Here is a 23,231-nt window from a genome sequence, read left to right as displayed (position 1 = left end):
GCCTCAGGAACATGAGTTGAACCAGAGAGACTCGATCCAGGAGATCACAGCCAGTAATGCTGCCGTTAGCGACGACACGGAAATGTTTGAAGGTCACAGTGCTGAGGTCAAGCTTCCTAGTTAGTTTCCTTAAAAACTAAAAAAAAGGTCTTGGTCTCACTGCTTGTCTCACTCTTGGTCTTAGTCTTAGTCTAACTACTGGTCTTACTCCTGGTCTCAGGACCTTCGGTAGGTTCGTCCTATAATGACCATGAGGTAAGTTATCTTCAGGACTCTTTTTTTTAAGTCTATTGTGCTGAAAAAAGAGCTGAGCCAGAAGACAAAGCTCCTAATTGACGGGTGGACTTCTACTCCCACCAGTGGTCGGCTGATCAAGATCATATACAACATAGATACACCCTGTAAAAATAGAAATGTGTCCGTGGATCAGGGGCCACTTGTGGCCCTATGACTCCATCTATGAGGTCAAACTAATATTTTAAAACTTACTATGTAGAATTTTGTTCATTTGACAATTTAATTGAAAGATCTTGGTTTTTATCTCATTTTTATTGTCCTTTTTATGTGTCTTTTATATTTAAAATAAAGTGATTAAATATCAAATTAATTAAAGTTGAATTCATATTAAATTAAATATCAAGACATTTAAATATTAATTAATGGAATTCAAATGTTGCATTGCCTTTAAAATTTAAAAGACAATAATCAAACATTTAGAATAATTAAATACAATAACAAAATAAATAAATAATATACAATCATACTAATACTAATACTGTTCTCTCTGGGTCAAGGTGACCCGAAGGCCAAAAAACAAATGTGTTTGTGGTATTTCTGAACACCTCAAAGACCAAGGAGCTGGTCTTGGACTTCGGGAGGTCCAGGACGAAACCACGTCCAGAGTCCATCAGAGGCGAAGAGTCGGAGATAGTTGACAACTATAAGTACCTTGACGTGTGTCTGGACAGTAAACTGGTCCTGCAACACAGACCATGTATATAAGAAAGTTCAGAGTAGACTGTACTTTCTGAGGAGACCCCGATCATTTAACATCTGCAAGAAGCTCCTCTGCATGTTCTACCAGTCTGTGGTGGTCAGTGTTTGATGCTGTGGTGTATTGGGGTGGAAATGTGTCCAAGAGGAGGTCAACAGGTCAACAGGTCAACAGGTCAACAGGTCAACAGGTTGGACAGGAGCTCTGTGGTTGAAGCTGGACTCACTGGTGACAAGAGAGGAGATCTCTGGACAAACTACTGTCCATCATGATGATGACATCATCCTCTGAACACTGTCATCAGTGAGCAGAGAAGCATATGCAGCACGAATGCTCCTCCCATGTTGCAACACTAATAGACTCAAGGACTCATTCATTCCTCGGGCTATTAGATTGTACAAGTATCTGGATGTTCTGTTCTATGTTAATCTTTGTATCCTTTTCTTTGTTATTTTGCTTTGATCTATGTTCTTTATATTTATCTTTAGACTTAGATTGTATCAACTTGTTCTTTCTCTTTATTTATCTTTGTTCTTATTTTATTTTGATTTATTTTTTATGAATAATTGCTATATTTCTGTGGCTAATTGGATAAAAAACAATTTCCCCAAGGACACCTCCTGAGGGATCAATAAAGTTCTACCTGTGTTGTTCTCAGTATTATCTTGGCCTTTAAAGTATAAACTTTATTGAATATTGTTTTGATTGTTTAAGCGCTTTGTGACCCTGGTCTGGAAAAGCGCTATATAAATATATATTACTTACTTACTTACTTACTTCCTACCTTGTGTCGTCTCAGCATTGAAATGATTTAATTTAACCAATTCTTCATTGAAAGTTTAAACCACATTGAAAGTATATTATAATAATAATTTAATTTAAGATCAATAGTAATAATTGAGTGACTGTTTGTGTAAAAACGTGTTTGTATGTTTGTGTGTATGCTTCAAACTAATGGCTACATTTTAAAGTAAATGTTTTCTTCTTTTCCTTTTTACTCAAATATTTAAAAAAAATAAAAATTACACACACAATTCATTTTGGACGATCGATAGTTGTTTTTCGAGTTCCAACAACTGAGGAAGGCTTTTTGTAAGGTATCTGTGAACTTATGGCTACTTTTAAAAATAACTAATTTTCTCAAAAAAAAAAAAAAAGCAATCGTCTACTTTTCCTTCATTTTTTTACTTTCTGAAAAAAAAGTTAATTTGCAATTAAGTGGTTGGTTCAACATCGGAGGATAGCTTTAAGAAATATATCATCTCTGAACTTATGGCTACATTTCAAAGAAGTTCTTTTACTCATTATGAGAACAACAATTTATGCTTCCTTCATTTTTGACTCTTTGTTCATGTGTGTGTGTTTGTGTTTCTGGGTTTCAAAATAATATTTTTGAGCATTTAGTTTGATTTTCTAATTCCTATAATTGAAAAACATGCACTTAATTCAATATTTTCTAATTCATAGTCTTTTTAATTCGATATAAAAACGTATTATATATATATGGTATTATAGAGTCACCAGACAAAAGCAACAGAGCACCGAGCACTGGATCAAACAGTTGACAGCTCCATCAATTAGCTCGGTGCTCTGTTGCTTTTGTCTGGTGACTCTATTATACCAACCTTTTTATATTGAATTAAAAAGACTACAATTTAAAAATCATTGAATATTGAACATTATTTTTTAAATATTTGGAATGAGAAAACCAAACTCTATGTGTAAATTAAAAAGTGTCAATTTTGAACACTAATAATAATAATAATAATTAAATACTACGCTGAATTCAACGTTGAATATTCCGATCACTGATACACTTTCATATCCATTAAAAAACTGAAATAATATTTAAAATAACGCTGGTCGAGAGGATTTGTCGTCCTGAACTCAAATCCTGGTCCGTGGATTATGATCTGAAAAAATCAATCCCTCGTCCGTCAATCGCTCGGCCGGCGTGACCCACTTGTGAGAATCTAATCCAGGCGCTCGTCGCGGCGCAAAAATACGCTCATTAGAGACAAATATGAGGACGGACGCCGAGGCTTTTCCAATCTCTCATCCGTCCCGCACGTCCACCTCCTGATCCCCCTCTCATCCACTTTTTCATCGCCGCGCAATCTAGTTTTTATTATTGTTGTGCCGGAGCTTCAATTTCCATCTTCTTCTTCGGGGATCCCAGTCTAGACATGATTTGATAACATCATTATTCCTGCTCCTGTCACGACGCTTCTCTGCGGCTGTGTTTAATTCCTCGCCTTCTTTTGTGTTTGTTGTGTTGCTTTTGTCGTTATCAGCTGAAACTGAAGGTTATTTATCTTTGACTCTCACTGGACGTCACTCGCGCCAAGAGTTGCTGTTTAACAAGGATTTGAACCAACAACCTCTCACAGGAGAGTCACCACAACTACTATCTACAATTCTGTTATTTTTGGATTTTAATCACAAAATTTATTTGCATTTTATTTCCTGGTTTGTTCAACAGCTGAGGCCAGGAATAAGTAAGATATCATCTCTGAACTAATGGCTACATTTAAAATAATGTTTTGTTGTTTTTGTTTTTTTAACTCAAATAACAAGAACAATAATTTTTGCTTCCTTTATTTTAGACTCTTGGAAAGTTTTTATTTGCATGGGAGTTTCTGATGGGTTCAAAAGCTGAATTCGGCATTTTTGAAAGTATCAGTGAACTTATGGCTACATTTAAATATAACTTCTTTTTTTCACTTAAAACACAACAGCAATTTTCTACTTTTCCTTCATTTTTGACGTTTGAAAAAAAGTTTGCTTTTGAGTTTCTGGTTGGTTCAACAGCTGAGGCCAGGAATAAGTAAGATATCATCTCTGAACTAATGGCTACATTTAAAATAATGTTTTGTTGTTTTTGTTTTTTTAACTCAAATAACAAGAACAATAATTTATGCTTCCTTTATTTTAGACTCTTTGGAAAGTTTTTTTTTGCATGGGAGTTTCTGATGGGTTCAAAAGCTGAATTAGGCATTTTTGAAAGTATCAGTGAACTTATGGCTACATTTAAATATAACTTCTTTTTTTCACTTAAAACACAACAGCAATTTTCTACTTTTCCTTCATTTTTGACGTTTGAAAAAAAGTTTGCTTTTGAGTTTCTGGTTGGTTCAACAGCTGAGGCCAGGAATAAGTAAGATATCATCTCTGAACTAATGGCTACATTTAAAATAATGTTTGTTGTTTTTGTTTTTTTAACTCAAATAACAAGAACAATAATTTTTGCTTCCTTTATTTTAGACTCTTTGGAAAGTTTTTATTTGCATGGGAGTTTCTGATGGGTTCAAAAGCTGAATTAGGCATTTTTGAAAGTATCTGTGAACTTATGGCTACATTTAAATGTAACTCTTTTTTTTCACTTAAAACACAACAGCAATTTTCTACTTTTCCTTCATTTTTGACGTTTGAAAAAAAGTTTGCTTTTGAGTTTCTGGTTGGTTCAACAGCTGAGGTTAGCACTTAGTAAGATATCAACTCTGAACGTATGGCTACATTAAAAAAATATATATATATTCCAATCTATGTTTCCTTTATTTTGAACATTTTTGGATACATATTATTTTCACTTGAGTCTCTTGTTTGTTTAAGGTTGACGTTCAGTAAAGATACAATCTATGAACCTATGGCTAAATTCAGAAAAAATATTTTTAAATGTTTTTTTTTAAACAATTATCTACACTTCATTCATTTTGGACTTTTTTGACAGAGTTTATTTGCATTTGGAATTCTGGTTGTTTCAACAGCTGAGGTAAAATTAAGTAAGTTTTTTTTAACTCAAATAATAACAAAAATCATCAATCATTTTAGACTCTATGGAAACATTTTATTTGCATGTGAGTTTCTGATGAGTTCAAAAGCTGAATTAGGCATTTTTGAAGGTATCTTTGAACTTATGGCTACATTTAAATATAACTTATTTTTTTGTCACTCAAAACATAACAGCAATTGTCTACTTTTCCTTTATTTTTGACTTTTTGAAAAAAGTTTGCTTTAGAATTTCTGGTTGGTTGAACGTATGGCTACATTTAAAACACACTTTATTCTAATCTATATTTCTTTATTTTGAACATTTTTGGTTACATATTATTTTCACTTGAGTCTCTGGTTTGTCAACAATTATCTACACTTGTTTATTTGCATTTGTAATTCTGGTTGTTTCAACAGCTGAGGTTAACATTTAGTTATGTATTATGTCTGAACGTATGGCTACATTTCAAAATACCTTTTTTTAAATTCTAATCATCATATACGCTCTCTTCCTTTTGACTTTTAAAATAAAGTTTATTTGCATTTGAGTTTCTATTTGGTTTGACCTCGGGTTAGTCTTAAATATCATCTCTCAACTAATGGCTACATTTAACAATAACTCTTACATTAACATAACAACAACCATCTACACCTTCATTTTTGGATTTTATAGACAATTTCTATTTGCATTTCAGTGGTTGTTCAAAAGCTGAGGATAGCATTAAGTAAGACATCATCTCTGAACTTATGGCTACATTTAACAATAACTTTTATTTACATTTTCTTACTAAAATAATAATAACAACCATCTACACCTTCATTTTTGGATTTTATAGACAATTTCTATTTGCATTTCAGTGGTTGGTTCAAAAGCTGAGGATAGCATTAAGTAAGACATCATCTCTGAACTTATGGCTACATTTCAAAGTCATTTTCTTTTTTTATGCTTCCTTCATTTTGGAAAGTTTTTATTTGCGTATAAGTTTCAGCTGAGGTAAGCATTAAGTAAGAAATCGTCCTCAAACTAATGGCTACATTTAAAGAGAATATATATCTTTTTTTCCTCTACACTTTCTTCATACTGGACATTTTAGACATAGTTTTTTTTTTTTAGACACAGTTTATTTTCATCAAATTTTGGTTGGATCAAGAGCTGAGGATAGCATTTAGTTATATATCATCTCTGAACTTATGGCTGCATTTAAAAATAACATATGTTTTAACTGAAAAAGTAAAAACAATAATCTTTCCTTCATTTGGGACTTTTTAAATAAAGATAATTGTATTTCATTTTCAGTTGGTTCAGATTAGCATTTAGCAGGTTAGCATTTAGTGATATATAATCTCTGAACTTATGGCTGCATTTAAAAATATTATTTGTTTTAACTCAAAAAGTAAAAACAATAATCTTTCCTTCATTTGGGACTTTTTAGATAAAGATAATTGCATTTAATTTTCCCTTGGTTCGGATTAGCATTTAGCAGGTTAGCATTTAGTAATATATCATCTCTGAACGCATGGCTACATGTAAGAAATTTATGCTTTAAACTAAATAATGATTTTAAAAAAATCAAGTTCTAGACATGGATGACCTTTGACCCAGTCTTTCTCTTCTCACTCACTCTCTAGTGTCTTCTCTCTCTGGAGCGTGACTGACGTGACGAGTCCTGCGTTGTCATGACGACGATGTCTGACAGGTCCCGGCGAACGAGCGACGAACTCTCAAGGTCACGTCGACCTTCGTCGCACCTTGTTCTTCAGGAGAACGACCCGAGTCCATTATTCCGACCGAGCAGCAGCGAGTGATTTTGAATTTTTCATCGTCTCATGGTTTTTTAACGAGATCCCACTTGTCCGTATTACGGCGCGTTCGCCCCGTGACTCCCTCCACTCGCACTCCAGTAACTAGAGCCTCAGCATCGAGAGTCACATGCTGAGGCTCACGTCAACTCTGACCTCTCGTTTATCTCTGGAATATTTTCTGCACCTGAAGATCATTTTTAAATATTTTAATGTTGAATTTTTACATTATAAGAAGAAAAAAACATTTTAAATCATATAAAAAATATATTTATATTTATTCATTGATGGTGTGAGTTTATGTGTAATTATGTTTGTTTTTATGTTTTTGTTTTGTGTTTATTTATGTTTATTTGTATGTTTGTGTTTGTGTGTATGTATGTTTGTGGGTGTGAGTAAGTTTAAGTGTATTTATGTTTGTTTCAATTTTTTTGTTGTGTGTGAGTAGGTTTGTGTGTATTTATGTTTGTTTGTATGTTTGTGTTTGTGTATTTTTGTAGGTGTGAGTAAGTTTAAGTGTATTTATGTTTGTTTGTATTTTTTTGTTCTAGTATTTATGTTTGTTTGTATGTTTTTGTTTTGTGTGTGAGTAAGTTTATGTGTATTTATGTTTGTTTGTATTTTTTTGTTCTATGTTTGTTTGTATGTTTTTGTTTTGTGTGTGAGTAAGTTTATGTGTATTTATGTTTGTTTGTTTGTGTGTATGTATGTTTGTGTGTATGTATGTTTGTGTGTATGTGTTTGTGTATTTTTGTAGGTGTGAGTAAGTTTAAGTGTATTTATGTTTGTTTGTATTTTTTTGTTCTAGTATTTATGTTTGTTTGTATGTTTTTGTTTTGTGTGTGAGTAAGTTTATGTGTATTTATGTTTGTTTGTTTGTGTGTATGTATGTTTGTGGGTGTGAGTAAGTTTACATTTCTTTATGTTTGTGTAAGTAAGTTTGTGTGTCTGTTATATATTTGTGTTGATAGTATGTTTGTGAGTTAGTTTCTGTATGTTATTTGGTGTGTGTTTTTGCGTATATATATTTGTTTGCTTGTGTTATTTTGTGTGTATCTCTGTGTGTATAAAGTATGTTTAGGTGTTTGTTTGTATTTGTCAGTTTATTTGTGTGTTAATGTACAATTTTTTGAGTGTATATTTCTGTATAAATGTAAGTTTGTGTGTGAATGTTAGATTACTTGTGTGTGTATGCTTGTGTCTGTGTATATTTGTGTATGTTAGTATACAGTACATATGTGTACGTTAGTATGTTTGTGTGTGTGTGTATGCTTGTGTCTGTGTATATTTGTGTATGTTAGTATACAGTACATATGTGTACGTTAGTATGTTTGTGTGTGTGTGTATGCTTGTGTCTGTGTATATTTGTGTATGTTAGTATACAGTACATATGTGTACGTTAGTATGTTTGTGTGTGTGTATGCTTGTGTCTGTGTATATTTGTGTATGTTAGTATACAGTACATATGTGTACGTTAGTATGTTTGTGTGTGTGTGTATGCTTGTGTCTGTGTATATTTGTGTATGTTAGTATACAGTACATATGTGTACATTAGTATGTTTGTGTGTGTGTGTATGCTTGTGTATGTGTATATTTGTGTATGTTAGTATACAGTACATATGTGTACGTTAGTATGTTTGTGTGTGTGTGTATGCTTGTGTATGTGTATATTTGTGTATGTTAGTATACAGTACATATGTGTACGTTAGTATGTTTGTGTGTGTGTGTATGCTTGTGTCTGTGTATATTTGTGTATGTTAGTATACAGTACGTATGTGTGTGTTAGTATGTTTGTGTGTGTGTGTATGCTTGTGTCTGTGTATATTTGTCTATGTTAGTATACAGTACGTATGTGTGTGTTAGTATGTTTGTGTGTGTGTGTATGCTTGTGTACGTGTATATTTGTGTATGGTAGTATACAGTATGTATGTGTGTGTTAGTATGTTTGTGTGTGTGTGTATGCTTGTGTACGTGTATATTTGTGTATGTTAGTATACAGTACGTATGTGTGTGTTAGTATGTTTGTGTGTGTGTGTGTATGCTTGTGTACGTGTATATTTGTGTATGTTAGTATACAGTACGTATGTGTGTGTTAGTATGTTTGTGTGTGTGTGTGTATGCTTGTGTACGTGTATATTTGTGTATGTTAGTATACAGTATGTATGTGTGTGTTAGTATGTTTGTGTGTGTGTGTGTGTGTAACTCACCAGTGGCGTTAGTGAGTCTGAAGGTCACCGACTTGTCCACGATGTTACAAACGTTGCGCACAGACACCTGGCAGGTGTAGTCGGCGAAGTCTTTGGGTCGGAGGTTCTTCAGCTTCAGGACCTTCGTTTCCCCCTGAAGCACAACCGAAGCACGACTTCTTAGCCAGAGTTTGTGTGAACGACACACGTTTGTCGTCAGTAGGAGCGACAACGCGAACACGACAATCCACGCCGGAGCACAATAACGCTATAGTTATTAGCATTTTGAAACAAAAAGGACTCCGAGGACGCAGCCCTGAGGGACCCCTTGTCTGATGATGAAACCTGTCAAGTGAAATCAAAACATCTCAACAGTTTCAGGTGCAAAACAAAAGCAGATGTTTCAGCCTGAAAACTCTTCATCGACGTCTCTCATTAATCACTGCAAAGTGTTCAAGTTCAGAATGAATTTTCAGATCCCAGTGTTTTTTCCGGAGGATGAATGTGTCGCGGCGGCGGCGCCGGAACCGTCGGCGGCTCTCGTCTAATTGAGCTCCAGGGAATCTGCACTGTGTCTCTCCGACGCTCCGATAAGTCGGGAAAAAAGGGAGCTCGAGCTGGGAGTTCACACCGTCGGGATGTTTACTGGACGACTCTGGTTCCTTTTGAAGGACAGATTTCAATAGTTTTTTGTCTCCAAGAATCGATGAGAAACTGTTTCATGAATTACTTTTGCAGACTTTAATTATTCCATCAAGGCTCGGCTTGAATTTTAACAAATGTTGCAACAACCAGGAAGTTTGTTTTTCAATTTTCTAGTGAAGTGAGTATGTTTGTGCATATTTGTGTGTTATTATGTTTGTCTATTTTAGTATGTTTGTATGTTTTTGTATCTGTGTGAGTGTATTTGTGTAGGTTAGTATGTTTTTGTGTGGTAGTATGCGTATGTTCTCAGGTGCATGTATGCTTTTGTGTGAGTTTATTTATATGTTAGTATATGTGTGTGTGTTAGTATGTCTGTGTGCGTGAGTGTGTTGTTTTATATGTATTGGTATGTTTGTGAGCTTGTGTGTGTTTGTGTGTGTAATCATTTTTCTTATAGTTGTTACATTTTGAGTTAATTTTTTATTTACTGACTTGTTATAATTACATATGATGTGTGTGTACATTTGTGTTTGTTTGTTTGTGAATGTGTGTGTTTGTGTGTGATTATGTATGTGTATTTTAGTATTTTTGTGTGTTTTAGTAGCTGTGTGATTTTATTTGTGTATGTAAGTATATTTGTGTGTGTTAGTATGTGTGTGTGTGAGTGTTTGTATGTTTGTGTGTGTGTCTGTTTGTGCATATTTGTATGTTTTTATGTTTGTGTATTAAAGTATTTGTGTGTGTGTTAGTTTGTTTTTGTGTGGTAGTATGTGTATGTTTTAGGTGCATGTATGCTTTTGTGTGAGTTTATTTATATATGTTAGTATATGTGTGTGTGTTAGTATGTCTGTGTGCGTGAGTGTGTTGTTTTATATGTATTGGTATGTTTGTGAGCTTGTGTGTGTTTGTGTGTGTAATCATTTTTCTTATAGTTGTTACATTTTGAGTTAATTTTGTATTTACTGACTTGTTATAATTACATATGATGTGTGTGTACATTTGTGTTTGTTTGTTTGTGAATGTGTGTGTTTGTGTGTGATTATGTATGTGTATTTTAGTATGTTTGTGTGTTTTAGTAGCTGTGTGATTTTATTTGTGTATGTTAGTATATTTGTGTGTTTTAGTATGTGTGTGTGTGAGTGTTTGTATGTTTGTGTGTGTGTATGTTTGTGCATATTTGTATGTTTTTATGTTTGTGTATTAAAGTATTTGTGTGTGTGTTAGTATGTTTTTGTGTGAGTATGTGTGTGTTTTTCTGTAAGTATGTTTGTCTATTTTAGTATGTTTGTGTGTTTTAGTATCTGTGCGAGTATATTTGTGTGTGTTAGTAAGTTTTTGTCTGTGAGTGTGTGTATGCTTGTATATATGTATATTTGTGTATGTTAGTATATTTATATGTGTTGGTATGTTTGTGATCGTGCGTGTGTTTGTGTGTATCATCATTTTTCTTGGAGTTGTTACATTTTCAGTTAGGTGTGTAGTTGCTCACCTGTTATAATTACGGATGAGTTTCTTTTTTTTAATTGATTTTCTGTTTTTTAACTGATGTTTTCTTTCTATGTTCTTTTTTGTGAACCATTTCATTTGATCTCTTCCTTCGTAAGCTGCGATGTTTTCTCCGAGACACAGTGTTTTAATTAAAATTGTTGGATTAATTTGAGCCACAATCACCTGCGGAGTCCAAGAAATTATCACATCAGGATTTTTAAACCTGGACGTCTTGTAAAGAGTAAACAAATATCTTCAAATACTAACGATTTATTTTGTGCAACAATATTCTTGTGTTCTTCTGACCGGGCAGAACTTTTTAAGTTAACTTGGTCAATTTTTGTAATAATATCATAACATAAAGACTTGTTTATCTCATGATAAGTCAAATACAACTTTATTGTAATTCAAATATGACATAAAACCATTAAAGTGTTTTCAGTGGATTCTTGACCAATCATGTTTCCTGAAGTTTGTAGCAAATACTACTATTGAAATACTCTATCATAATCCAGTGTCTTCATTTTAAAAAGACCACTAGATGTCGCTCTCTGCTTTATAATCTTTGGCTCTGATCGACTCATTCAATGAAACCTGGCATCATTTTCACTGAGGGTGACATCTAGTGGTCATTAAAAATAAAGACACTGTACTAAGATACATCATGAGGCTTCATGATACTGTATCGGTTGTTTCATGATACAGTGTCTTCATTTTAAAAGACCACTAGATGTCACTCTCTGCTTTATAATCTTTGACTCTTGATCTACTCATTCAATGAAACCTGGCATCATTTTCACTGAGGGTGACATCTAGTGGTCTTTAAAAATAAAGACACTGTACTAAGATACATCATGAGGCTTCATGATACTGTATCGGTTGTTTCATGATACAGTGTCTTCATTTTAAAAGACCACTAGATGTCACTCTCTGCTTTATAATCTTTGGCTCTGATCTACTAATTCAATAAAACCTGGCATCATTTTCCCTGAGGGTGACATCAAGTGGTCTTTAAAAATAAAGACACTGTACTAAGATACATCATGAGGCTTCATGATACTGTATCGGTTGTTTCATGATACAGTGTCTTCATTTTAAAAGACCACTAGATGTCACTCTCTGCTTTATAGTCTTTGACTCTTGATCTACTCATTCAATGAAACCTGGCATCATTTTCTCAAACTTATAGCGCCATCTAGTGGTCATTAAAAATAAAGACACTGTATCAAGATACATCATGAGGCTTCATGATACTGTATCGGTTATTTAATGATACAGTGTCTTCATTTTAAAAAGACCACTAGATGTCACTCTCTGCTTTATAATCTTTGGCTCTGATCTACTAATTCAATGAAACCTGGCATCATTTTCACTGAGGGTGACATCTAGTGGTCTTTAAAAATAAAGACACTGTACTAAGATACATCATGAGGCTTCATGATACTGTATCGGTTGTTTCATGATACAGTGTCTTCATTTTAAAAGACTACTAGATGTCACTCTCTGCTTTATAGTCTTTGACTCTTGATCTACTAATTCAATGAAACCTGGCATCATTTTCACTGAGGGTGACATCTAGTGGTCTTTAAAAATAAAGACACTGTACTAAGATACATCATGAGGCTTCATGATACTGTATCGGTTGTTTCATGATACAGTGTCTTCATTTTAAAAGACCACTAGATGTCACTCTCTGCTTTATAATCTTTGACTCTTGATCTACTAATTCAATGAAACCTGGCATCATTTTCTCAAACTTATAGCGCCATCTAGTGGTCATTAAAAATAAAGACACTGTATCAAGATACATCATGAGGCTTCATGATACTGTATCGGTTATTTAATGATACAGTGTCTTCATTTTAAAAGACCACTAGATGTCACTCTCTGCTTTATAGTCTTTGACTCTTGATCTACTCATTCAATGAAACCTGGCATCATTTTCAAACTTAGAGCGCCATCTAGTGGTCATTAAAAATAAAGACACTGTATCAAGATACATCATGAGGCTTCATGATACTGTATCGGTTATTTAATGATACAGTGTCTTCATTTTAAAAGACCACTAGATGTCACTCTCTGCTTTATAATATTGACTCTTGATCTACTCATTCAATGAAACGTGGCATCATTTTTTCAAACTTAGAGCGCCATCTAGTGGTCATTAAAAATGAGGACACTGTATCGTGATACCTCAAACCGTTGCCGTGTGAGAGGTCACCAACCCATCAGTAGCAAATCCCGCACAGCTCCCCGAGGTCCGGACGTACCTGAGTGTAGAGCGGCTCGTAGATGTCGACGCCGTTGTCCTTGCTCTGCTCGATGAGCGTCGTTCCTCGCTTCCAGATGAAGCGAACCGGCGGGTTGGAGTTGACGGTGCAGCGCAGGAACACCGTCTTCTCCTGGTAGTAGCTGCCGCGCACGTCGCTGATGGTCTGGTGGACGGTGAGCACCGGCGTGTCCAGATCTGTGCGGAGAGAAGAAGAAATAAGAAGATTAACTAAAGAACCTCCACACGTTTGAAATGAAAGGTTACACCGGAGAACACATTCAAAACATGAAGAAAAAAGAGTGAGTTTGTTTGCGTGTATGTTTGTTAATGTGTGTGTTTTTGTGTGATTATGTATGTGTATTTTAGTATCTTTGTGTTTTTTAGTATCTGTGTGAGTTTATTTGTGTATGTTAGTATTTGTGTGTGTGTTAGTATGTGTATGTGTGAGTATATGTATGTTTGTGTGTGAGTATGTTTGTGCATATTTGTATGTTATTATGTTTGTGTATTTAAATATGTTTGTTTGTGTAAGTATTTTTTGTGTGTTAGTATGTGTGTTTGTGAATACGTGTATGTTTGTGTGTGGGTATGTTTGTGCATATTTGTATGTTATTATGTTTGTGTATTTAAATATGTTCGTGTGTGTAAGTATTTTTTGTGTGTTAGTATGTGTGTGTGAGTATGTGTATGTTTATGTGTGAGTTTGTTTGTGCATATTTGTGTCTTACTATGTTTGTGTATTTAAATATGTTTGTGTGTGTAAGTATGTAAGGTAACGTAAAACTTTATTGATTGAAATTGTTTAAATTTGTTTTTAAATTACCTTTTAAAAATGATGTGTGTGTGAGTATGATTATGTTTGTGTGTGAGTATGTTTGTGCTTATTTGTGTGTTATTATGTTTCTGTATTTAAATATGTTTGTTTGTGTTAGTATTTTTTTGTGTGTTAGTATGTGTGTTTGTGAATACATGTAGGTTTGTGTGTGAGTATGTTTGTGAATATTTGTGTGTGATTAAGTTCTTGTACTTCAGTATGTTTGCGTGTTTTAGTATCTGTGTGAGTTTATTTGTGTATGTTAGTATATTTGTGTGTGTTAGTATGTGTGTGTTTGTATGCAAAGAACAAAAAAGACCTGAGAATTGTGTTGTCAAAGCACATTTTAGATTGTACACAGAGAGTCTTCTCCACTTTCACCTCCTTCACTGTGGATTTCCTATTCCATGCAACCAAATTGGAAATACTGACCAATTTTAAGAGGTCATGGATTCACTTTCTGTCATAACCACGGTTCTCTCCTCTCCTCCCTCACCTCCCCAGGGTAGCGTCTCCCGGACATGTGTCTGTGGCGAGAGGTTCCTGATGTTATCTTTGAATCTTGAACCTACCAGAGCAACATTACTGAGATAAACGCACATGATTTAAGCATGTGTTGTTGAAAAGGCCACGGCTGTCATGACGGCCTCGTCTCACACAAGCACCGAGTACACACTTTTTTGCAAGGTACTGGAAGTGTGAGCAGAGGTTTGAGACAACAGGAGTCAGGAATGATCAACTCTGCTCTTCTTTTATCTGTGGTCGGGTCGCCCGGGTGACAGTTTCAGCAAAGAGGCCCAGACTTTCCTCTCCCCGGCTACATCATCTAGCTTTTCACAGGAGACAAAAGGTTTTCCAATGCCGGCTGAGAGCGCCTTTCCAGACCAGGGTCACAAAGCGCTTAAACAATCAAAAAATACTCAATAAAATGTATACTTAAAAGGTCAAGAAAACAGTGAGAATAACACTAAGGGCTCAAAAAATCAAGGAAAAGCTCAAATAAAAGTGTCTTGATATGTTTCTTGAAGGAGTCAGTAGATCATCAAACACAGAGATGGTTCCAAAGCTTAGGAGCAACAGTCTGGAAGGATTTCTCTCTTCTGGTCCTGAAGTTCAGGAACCATCAGTAGATTCTGATCCACAGACCTCAGAGCCCAAGCTGGGGTATAAGTCTGGATCAGATCACTGATGGAAGGTCTGACCATGAATAGCTCTGAAAGTAAGAACCAGAATTTTAAAATGATCCTGAAAGAAACTGGCAGCCAGTGAAGAGTTTTAAGGATCAGAGAAATGTGAGTTCTTCTACTAGAGCAGGTCAGAATTCTAGCTGCAGAGTTTTGTATCAACTGCAGGAGAGACACATCCTTCTTGTTTAGACATGAAAACAAATGGTTACAATAATCCAGGCGAGAAGACACATACACATGGATTACAAGCTCCAGATCATGTTGTGACAACATAATCCCAAGTTTAGAGATTTTTCTCAGTTGAAGGATGTCTCCTGATGGTAGGATATACCCTGAACCCCTCACCAGGAAGGCGTCCGGGAGACATCCTACTCAGATGTCTAAGTATCCTTAACTGACTCATCACAACAAGTGAGCAGTTTAACTCCAGGCCATGTTCTTTGGGTCACTACCTTCAGTTCTTGATCATAGGTGTGGGAAGGGATGTAGATCCACAAGAAAGACTAAAAGAACCATCTGTATTGGACACTGAGCTGGGTAATATGGCTCATTTCCACCAAAATGCAAAGCCTTTGTTGATGGAAACGATCCATAATGTCGTCTTCACTAGAAGTCTTAGACCCAAGAACAATGGTTAGCGACAAACATCTGTTTGTATGACGTGAATTGAGATAGATCCAGATCAGTAAGTCATACTTTTGGTTTCCAAAAGCAAATAAACTGAACTATGTAGAGTTTTGGGTTTGGTTTCCAATACTTCAGTCTAGATGCCTTCTTGGATAACCGTGAGCTGGTCCAATGAGAACCTTTACCGTTTCTTGCAACCAGGGACAGCCTACCGTGTTTGGAAGATGTTCTGGTGACGCTGAATAAACCGATGACCTTGTGTGTGTTAGAACTTTGACTTTTTAAATAAAGCCAAAAACAAAAAAGTCTTCGAGGACCACAAATCAATCGGCAGCCAGGCGTAAAGAGCGAGATGAGATTTTGAATGTCATGTTTGACTCGGCTAAGCTGCTTATTCTAATGCGCCCAAGTCCTGCCTGCCTGTTCCAGCTCTGTACGTTTGGGGGGGATGTTGTGGACGGATTTGTTCTCTCTGAAGTGTTCACCTGTGTCCGGGTCTCATCTATAAAACAGCAGCAGGTGGAACCACACGAAACCATCAGAGAGACGTGACGGACCACCCGTGTCCTTCCGGCTGTGCCAGCTCAAACTCCGGGGGCCGTCAACGATGATCTGTGTTCAAACTACACATGCAAGTGCGAGACGAACATCCGGCCGACACATGCAGGTGATGTTGTGCGTTTGGTGTTTTTGGACGGGCGCGCCGAGGTAACGTTGGCTGACGGATGTGTTGCGTGTCTGATGGAGTCGAGCTCCCGCTGACGGGCGGCGTGTTTTCGTGGCCGAGTGGAAAGCGGCAGATTGACACGGACGGAAACACAACTGGACGTGCCACTTCGCGGAAACGTCACAGAAACTGTAAATGGACAAACACTCGGGTTAGTTTGAGAGATTGATTTTGTGTTTCCGAGCGAACGTGACTCACAGGAGACGACTGTCGTCCTCCAACTGTACTTCTTCCAAGTCATTCTGGAATAGAGCAGCAGTTTGTTTGAGGACACAGTTTCCTGCCACTGTTGACACACATGGGGAGGTTATTTTTAAGGTTGTCCATAGATTTGTGGGGGGATTTTTCCTTTATTAGTCCAACTAGGGGACATTTTTGCTTGGTAGGTGTGTGGCTGAGAGGTTTTAAGTAAGTAAGTAATTCATATTTGTAGACCGCTTATCTAGACCAGGGTCACAAAGCGCCTAAACAATAAAAAAAAATACTGAAAAAATATACACTAAAATGATCAAGATAATACTGAGACAAACACAGTAGTTAAGTCAAATAAAAATGTCAAGCTGGGGTGTAAGTCTGGATCAGATCACTGATGGAAGGTCTGACCATGAATAGATCTGAAAGTAAGAACCAGAATTTTAAAATTGATCCCGAAAGAAACTGGCAGCCAGTGAAGAGTTTGAAGGAGAAATGTGAGTTCTTCTACTAGAGCGGCTCAGAATTCTGGCTGCAGAGTTTAGTATGAACTGCAGGCGAGACACATCCTTCTTGTTTAGACATGAAAATAAACTGTGGTAATAGTCCAGGCGAGAAGAACCAAACGCATGGATTATAAGATCCAGATGATGTTTTGACAACATTTTCCTAAGTTTAGAGATTTTTTTCAGTTGTCTGTCCGTATGTGTTTTCCCATATACTTGATAGACTTACTACCAATCGAGCCCCGTCTGTTAATCGGATAAATAAGTCAGGGACCACATACCTCTGCCAAGGAGCTATCTTCACCAACTCCTGTGACCAGGAAGCAATTTTTATTTGTGTACTATACTGAGAATCAAAACTTTTTCCTCGCAAAGTCGTGCTATAGTAGTAGCAACGTAGCACAGACGGTAAAGTTGTTAGCTTTTGGGGAAAGAAGTTGTAGCTTGAATCCCGGAGCTAACCTCTAATTGACTTGATAACTGTCCCAGGAACTCCACCTTCCAACCGATCGAGTCCCCATGAATCTGTTAATCGAATGATTGGAAGGAAATGAGGACGTAAACCAGTCAGAGAGCAACCTTTGCCACGGAGCTCATTTTACCAACTCCTGTGACCAGGAAGCAATTTTCAATAGTACAATACGGAGAATGAGTTGCAAGTAGTAGCAACATAGCACTGAGGGTAAAGTGGTTAGCTTGCGGGCGGAGAGGTGACAGGTCGAATCCCGGATCCAGGAAAAGATAGTGGTGTTGCATCCCTGAGCAAGACCTACGGTGAGGTGTTCCTGACGGTGAGCTGGAATGCTACATTGCAGCCTACTCCCATCAGTGTGTGATTGTGTGAGTGAATGACTTTAAAATTGTGTTAGGTCAGTTTTTGTATGAAACGATGCGAGTTTCTCCCAATTTAACACGGGTTTGACTTTGTTCCCAGCTCAGATCAGAAGAAGAGAAGTGATCAAAACCTTTATCCTCCCGTATTACTGCCGTGGTTACTCGTGAGCGCTGGCGTCAGTAACATTTTTTTAGTTATACTAAAAAGTCGAATACACAAAACAACCTACACTCATGTTACTCTTACTCTCTGGTAGCTTCAGGGAGCGAGTTGCCGAAAAACAATTTGACCGCTCTGGAAGTACAAACCCGAAGTTATACTATTTCCATACTGAATGACTTCCCCTTTGCTACCGCTCTCTACTTTCCTCTCGACTCACGACAAGTCCGTGGATGTGCGTTCCCAGAGCGAGTCCTACTTTGCTCACTTTTGGCCCTTAAGTAAATAGAGACGGCGGACCAGTGAGCAAGTGTGGGCCAACAACACAATATGAAACTTTAATGAAGCCTTTGATTTCCCCACAGTCCCGCGTCGGCAACACTGGCTTAGATCAATTGCACCGATGCTTTTTTTTTTTGTTCAGCTCTGCCTCAGACCTTAATGTGGTCCACTTCTCCAGATTTAAGCAGGGGTCCGCCTCCCAAATCACCCACCTCTGCCACCTGCTTAAATCCAACACAATGGTATTGATGAAGGTGTCGGCTCCTCCCGGCGGTTTAACGTTCCGTTCCAACTCACTTTTGAACTCGAGTTGGAAGAAGCAGCGAAGAATTAATGCGACTGCAAGTGTCTTTCTGAACCCTCGTCGACTCCTGGGCCCGCCCGGTGGTCTCCCCCTAGAAGAAACCTATTTGTCTGAACTGTCTCTAATGGATGTTCTCACGTGATTCTTGCTCAGCCAACTGGCTATAACTTAGGGTTATTATAAATAACTTCAAACATTTGAGTTGTGATTGTGCACAAATTAAGAAACTAGATATGATCACATGACTACTCAATATAACCTTCTAGCAGGTTTTACTAAATCGACATTTTTGTGATGAATGCATAAAATAACGTAGGAGAGATCAAAAATGTTAAATACATATTTATATATTAGACTTAAAGAAAATGGAAAATGTATCATCTTTAAATAAACATTTTTAAAGTGTCATGAAATTTTTTTCTTTAGAAAAAAAAAAATCAAATCAACAAAAAACACATTTTTATATTTTTGAAAATTAAATAATAGAAACAAAAAAATACTTTGCATTTAAAAAATGTATCAAAAAGTTTAAAAACAAAAGTTGCAGAAAAAAACACGTAAGCATTGACTTGTTCAATTAATTTAATGTTGAATTAATATTTAAAAAGAAAAAAAGTCTGTTTTATTTTTAACTTCCATTTATAGTTTTGTCCCGATAAACATTTTCGGGTATTTTTCTTTTGATGTTCATCTTCAATATTATCAAATATTATTTTATTAGTTATTCAATACATTTTCCATCTATCCATCCCTCTATCTGTCCATCAAATCTCTCTGACTATCCGTTTATCCATTTATCCATCCTTTTATTCATTTATCCATTCATCCATCCATCCATCCATTGATTTATTTATATATCCATCCATCCACCCATCTATCCACCCATCCATCCATCCATCCATCCATCCATCCATCCATCCATCCATCCATCCATCCATCCATCCATCCATCCATCCATCCATCCATCCATCCATCCATCCATCCATCCATCCATCCATCCATCCATCCATCCATCCAACCATCCATCCATCCATCCATCTATACATTTTCTCCTCCTCTCATTTTATCATATATATTATGAAATATATAATTTTCATAATAATAAGCTTATTATATTAACTAAGTAAATAGAAATTGCGGAATAAATAATATTTTGAAGATGAATTGTACAAGAAAAAATATCCTAAAATGTTTGACGGAAGAAAATAAACATAAATGTAAGTGAAAGAAAAAACAGGGAAAAGAATTGTTGGAAAAAAAGGAAGAAAGAAAAAATGACTCGAGGTCTTTATTTATATGTTATGTTCAATATATGTACAAGAAGTAGAATTGTGTCAGGAACAATGAATACCAGTAAAAATAAAAATAATGTATTTCACACTGAAAGCGTCACGGCAGCAACATTTTTACAATAAATCTGGTTGAACTCTCCGTATATCAGGACTTTCTATTCCTCACACGTATCACTGTAAGTCTGAACAAACACGCTTCCCTGCTGAAGACAACAACCATCAACTCTGTGCAATATCAGCTCATTATTAAAGACACACAAACACACACACACTGCGAGGCATGTCGACCGCACACACACAAACACACACACACACACACACAGAGTGCGTTTGATCGGGCTCCACATCTCCTCAATAATTCATGGTCCGTCTTTAAGAGCCGAAGAAACATGCAGCAGCTCCAGAACCGGCGCTGGTGTTAACGCCGTGTTCAGAGTCGACGCCTGCTTCGGATTTTTTCTCTCTTTCTCGCTTCTTTTTTCGCCGAAAATCAACAGGAAGACGTTTGAATTATTAATGGCTGTAAATAAAGTGTAGATTTCCTAAAAAGGCTCGCGGCTTCAAGAGAGATTTACCCCAGAAGAATATCCGTCCAGAGTTCAAACCAGAACCGTTCATGAAAGAAACTCCAGATTCAAGATGAAGTCGAGCGAAGGCAGGCCTGTGGGACTCGAGCGGCTCTGTGGGCTTCAACAGCACCTCGGATCTATGTTCTATTATCACAACATTTGTGTTTTCTAACATACGTACAGTGTATTTATATTTCATTTGTTTCTTTATTCTATATTTGTTTCTTTATTCTATATTTGTTTCTTTATTCTATATTTGTTTCTTTAAATGAATTATTGATTTAAACTATTTAAATTATTAAGTTATTATTAGTGTTGTTTTTGTTGTTTTTATTATTGTATAACATGTTTGGGTTTTTTTCCTTCATGATGAGTTTTAAGATTTTTTTTTCTTCTGTATAAATAAATTAAATACTAATCGCTCAAACTGTGAAATTAATTTCTCTTCTCACAGCCTCAAGTTGGGTTTTTTTTTATTTTTTATTTATATTATATGTGTTTCTTTTATTATAAATATATCTTAAAATTAATTATTATTCTATATTTGTTTCTTAAAATGAATTATTGATTTAAACTATTTAAATTATTAAGTTATTATTAGTGTTGTTTTTGTTGTTTTTATTATTGTATAACATGTTTGGGTTTTTTTCCTTCATGATGTGTTTAAAGATTTTTTTTCTTCTGTATAAATAAATTAAATACTAATCGCTCAAACTGTGAAATTAATTTCTCTTCTCACAGCCTCAAGTTGTGTTTTTTTTTTGTTTTATTTATATTATTTGTGTTTCTTTTATTATAAATATATCTTAAAATTAATTCTTATTCTTGTCCATATTATTATAATCATAGCGAGAGTCAAAAAGACAACTTCTTTATGTAATTCTACATGTTGGGTAAACACTGTCTGTACTATTACATGTTTACATGACAATTAACCAATTAATCTAGATTTTAAAATAATAATAAAATTAAACATTATTTTATCACATTAATTAAAACTTGTTTGAATATCTGCAGAAGAAACAAAAATGCTGAATATCTTATTTAAACGATTTTAAAATCTAGAATACAATGGTACTGAAGAAATATATTTGTCCATTATTAACATTTATCCTATTATTTAATACTTTCTCGCTGTGAACACGTATAAATGTTATGAAATGACATATTTTTCTTTACAGTATTTTGTATCTTACTCATTCAAAACGGTATCAGCAACTACAAATATCTGGACCACATCGGTGCAGGTTCCTTGTGTCCTTCACGGCTCCTCAGAGGTCAGTTGTGTATTAATTATTGTGCGTCCGTCACTGTTTGTCAACATCCTCGTGCTGGACGTGTGTTCTCGGCCCCGAAGGCTCCAACAATCGCTCTTTTGTCTTCCGACTGTCACTCGGTCGGTAAACAAGCGCGTCCAGATTAAGCCATTTATGCCCGAAATAATGAAGTCCAGCGTCATGAATGTTTAATCTGCTGACCTCAGCGTGATTAAAGCCACGACGCGCTCATCCTTCGTTTACAATCTTCTGCTTCCACTGCAGTCCCTGGAGCTGCTGGAGCTCCGGCCGACGAGATCTCACCCAGCCTGGGTCTGCACCGGGGCCTCCTCCCACTGGACTAGACCAGGATAAATCCTCAACTGGCTTCTGTGGTTGTACTCCGAGTACCTTCTGGTCGACTGACCTTCCATTTCCCTCACATGAGACAAGAAACCTTCTTATTTTTTTTATTTTTTTTAAAAAGAAAATTCATCATGAAGGAGAAAAAATATGAATAAAATGAAATTAAAAATGTTTACTAAATGTATTTAAAATTGTATCTTTTCCTTCAGACAAGGATGTAAATCCAGAAAATAAAAAGTTAAATGACGTGAAAGAAGTTAAACGAATACCTGATCAGGAAAACCATTAAAAAACAAAACAATTAAAGACAGAAAAATGATTGTAAAGGAACATTCAAAAATATATATTTAAATGAATATACATTTAATTATTATCATTATACATTATTCTCTATAATTAAATTGTCTTTATAAAGTTTAACAGTTACGACTGCAAAGAAATGTAAAATTAATCATTTATAAATAAACATATTTCACACTAGAAGACAGAGAAGAGCCAACTGGCTTTTCGGCCAGAGATCCTATAATGCCCAGACAAGAGTTGATTGGCTGAAAAAAAAAAACCTGTAGACAATCACTTTCTTGTGTAAAAGAAGCGATCATTGTCTCACCACAGGAAGGAACATGGTGAGAGGGCGTGGGGAGGAATCATGCAGTGTGAAGAAATTCAAATTTTGAGCAATGGGAAAATCAAATGATATCACAAATGCATGCATAGAAGCTAATAGTAATAATTCCAGTATATGTGAAGAAGGCCAAAAACTTCTTCTTCATCACATGATGCTACGTGAACTACCGATTCCAACTTCCTGTCTGAAATTAAATATACTCCGGATATTATAATAGTAGTTTTTCTTTTTCTGCTTCTGTAATAAAAGTTTTTTTTTAAATATGATATAGGAATAACTTTTTTTTTTTTCAAATAATGTTTAAGTTAAACAATATTAAAACAAAAAAAGA

General features: G+C 35.6%; 1 protein-coding gene across 2 annotated transcripts in view; it reads right to left on the bottom strand.

Annotated features, from left to right (window-relative positions):
- The window catches only part of mdga1 (MAM domain containing glycosylphosphatidylinositol anchor 1), a 246,681-nt gene that overhangs the window by 70,199 nt on the left and 153,251 nt on the right, over positions 1-23,231 (bottom strand). For both annotated transcript variants that reach the window (XM_087793129.1, XM_087793130.1), the window contains exons 5-6: positions 13,155-13,351; positions 8,773-8,905 (exon numbers count right to left, since the gene is read on the bottom strand). In XM_087793129.1, the coding sequence (XP_087649255.1) occupies positions 8,773-8,905; positions 13,155-13,351 (330 nt within the window). The remainder of the gene's footprint in view (positions 1-8,772; positions 8,906-13,154; positions 13,352-23,231) is intronic.

The sequence above is a fragment of the Callionymus lyra genome, chromosome 6, assembly GCF_982586985.1.
Source record: "Callionymus lyra chromosome 6, fCalLyr1.hap1.1, whole genome shotgun sequence".
In the NCBI taxonomy this organism is placed as follows: domain Eukaryota; kingdom Metazoa; phylum Chordata; class Actinopteri; order Syngnathiformes; family Callionymidae; genus Callionymus; species Callionymus lyra.
This window is presented reverse-complemented; position numbering and strand designations above follow the sequence as displayed.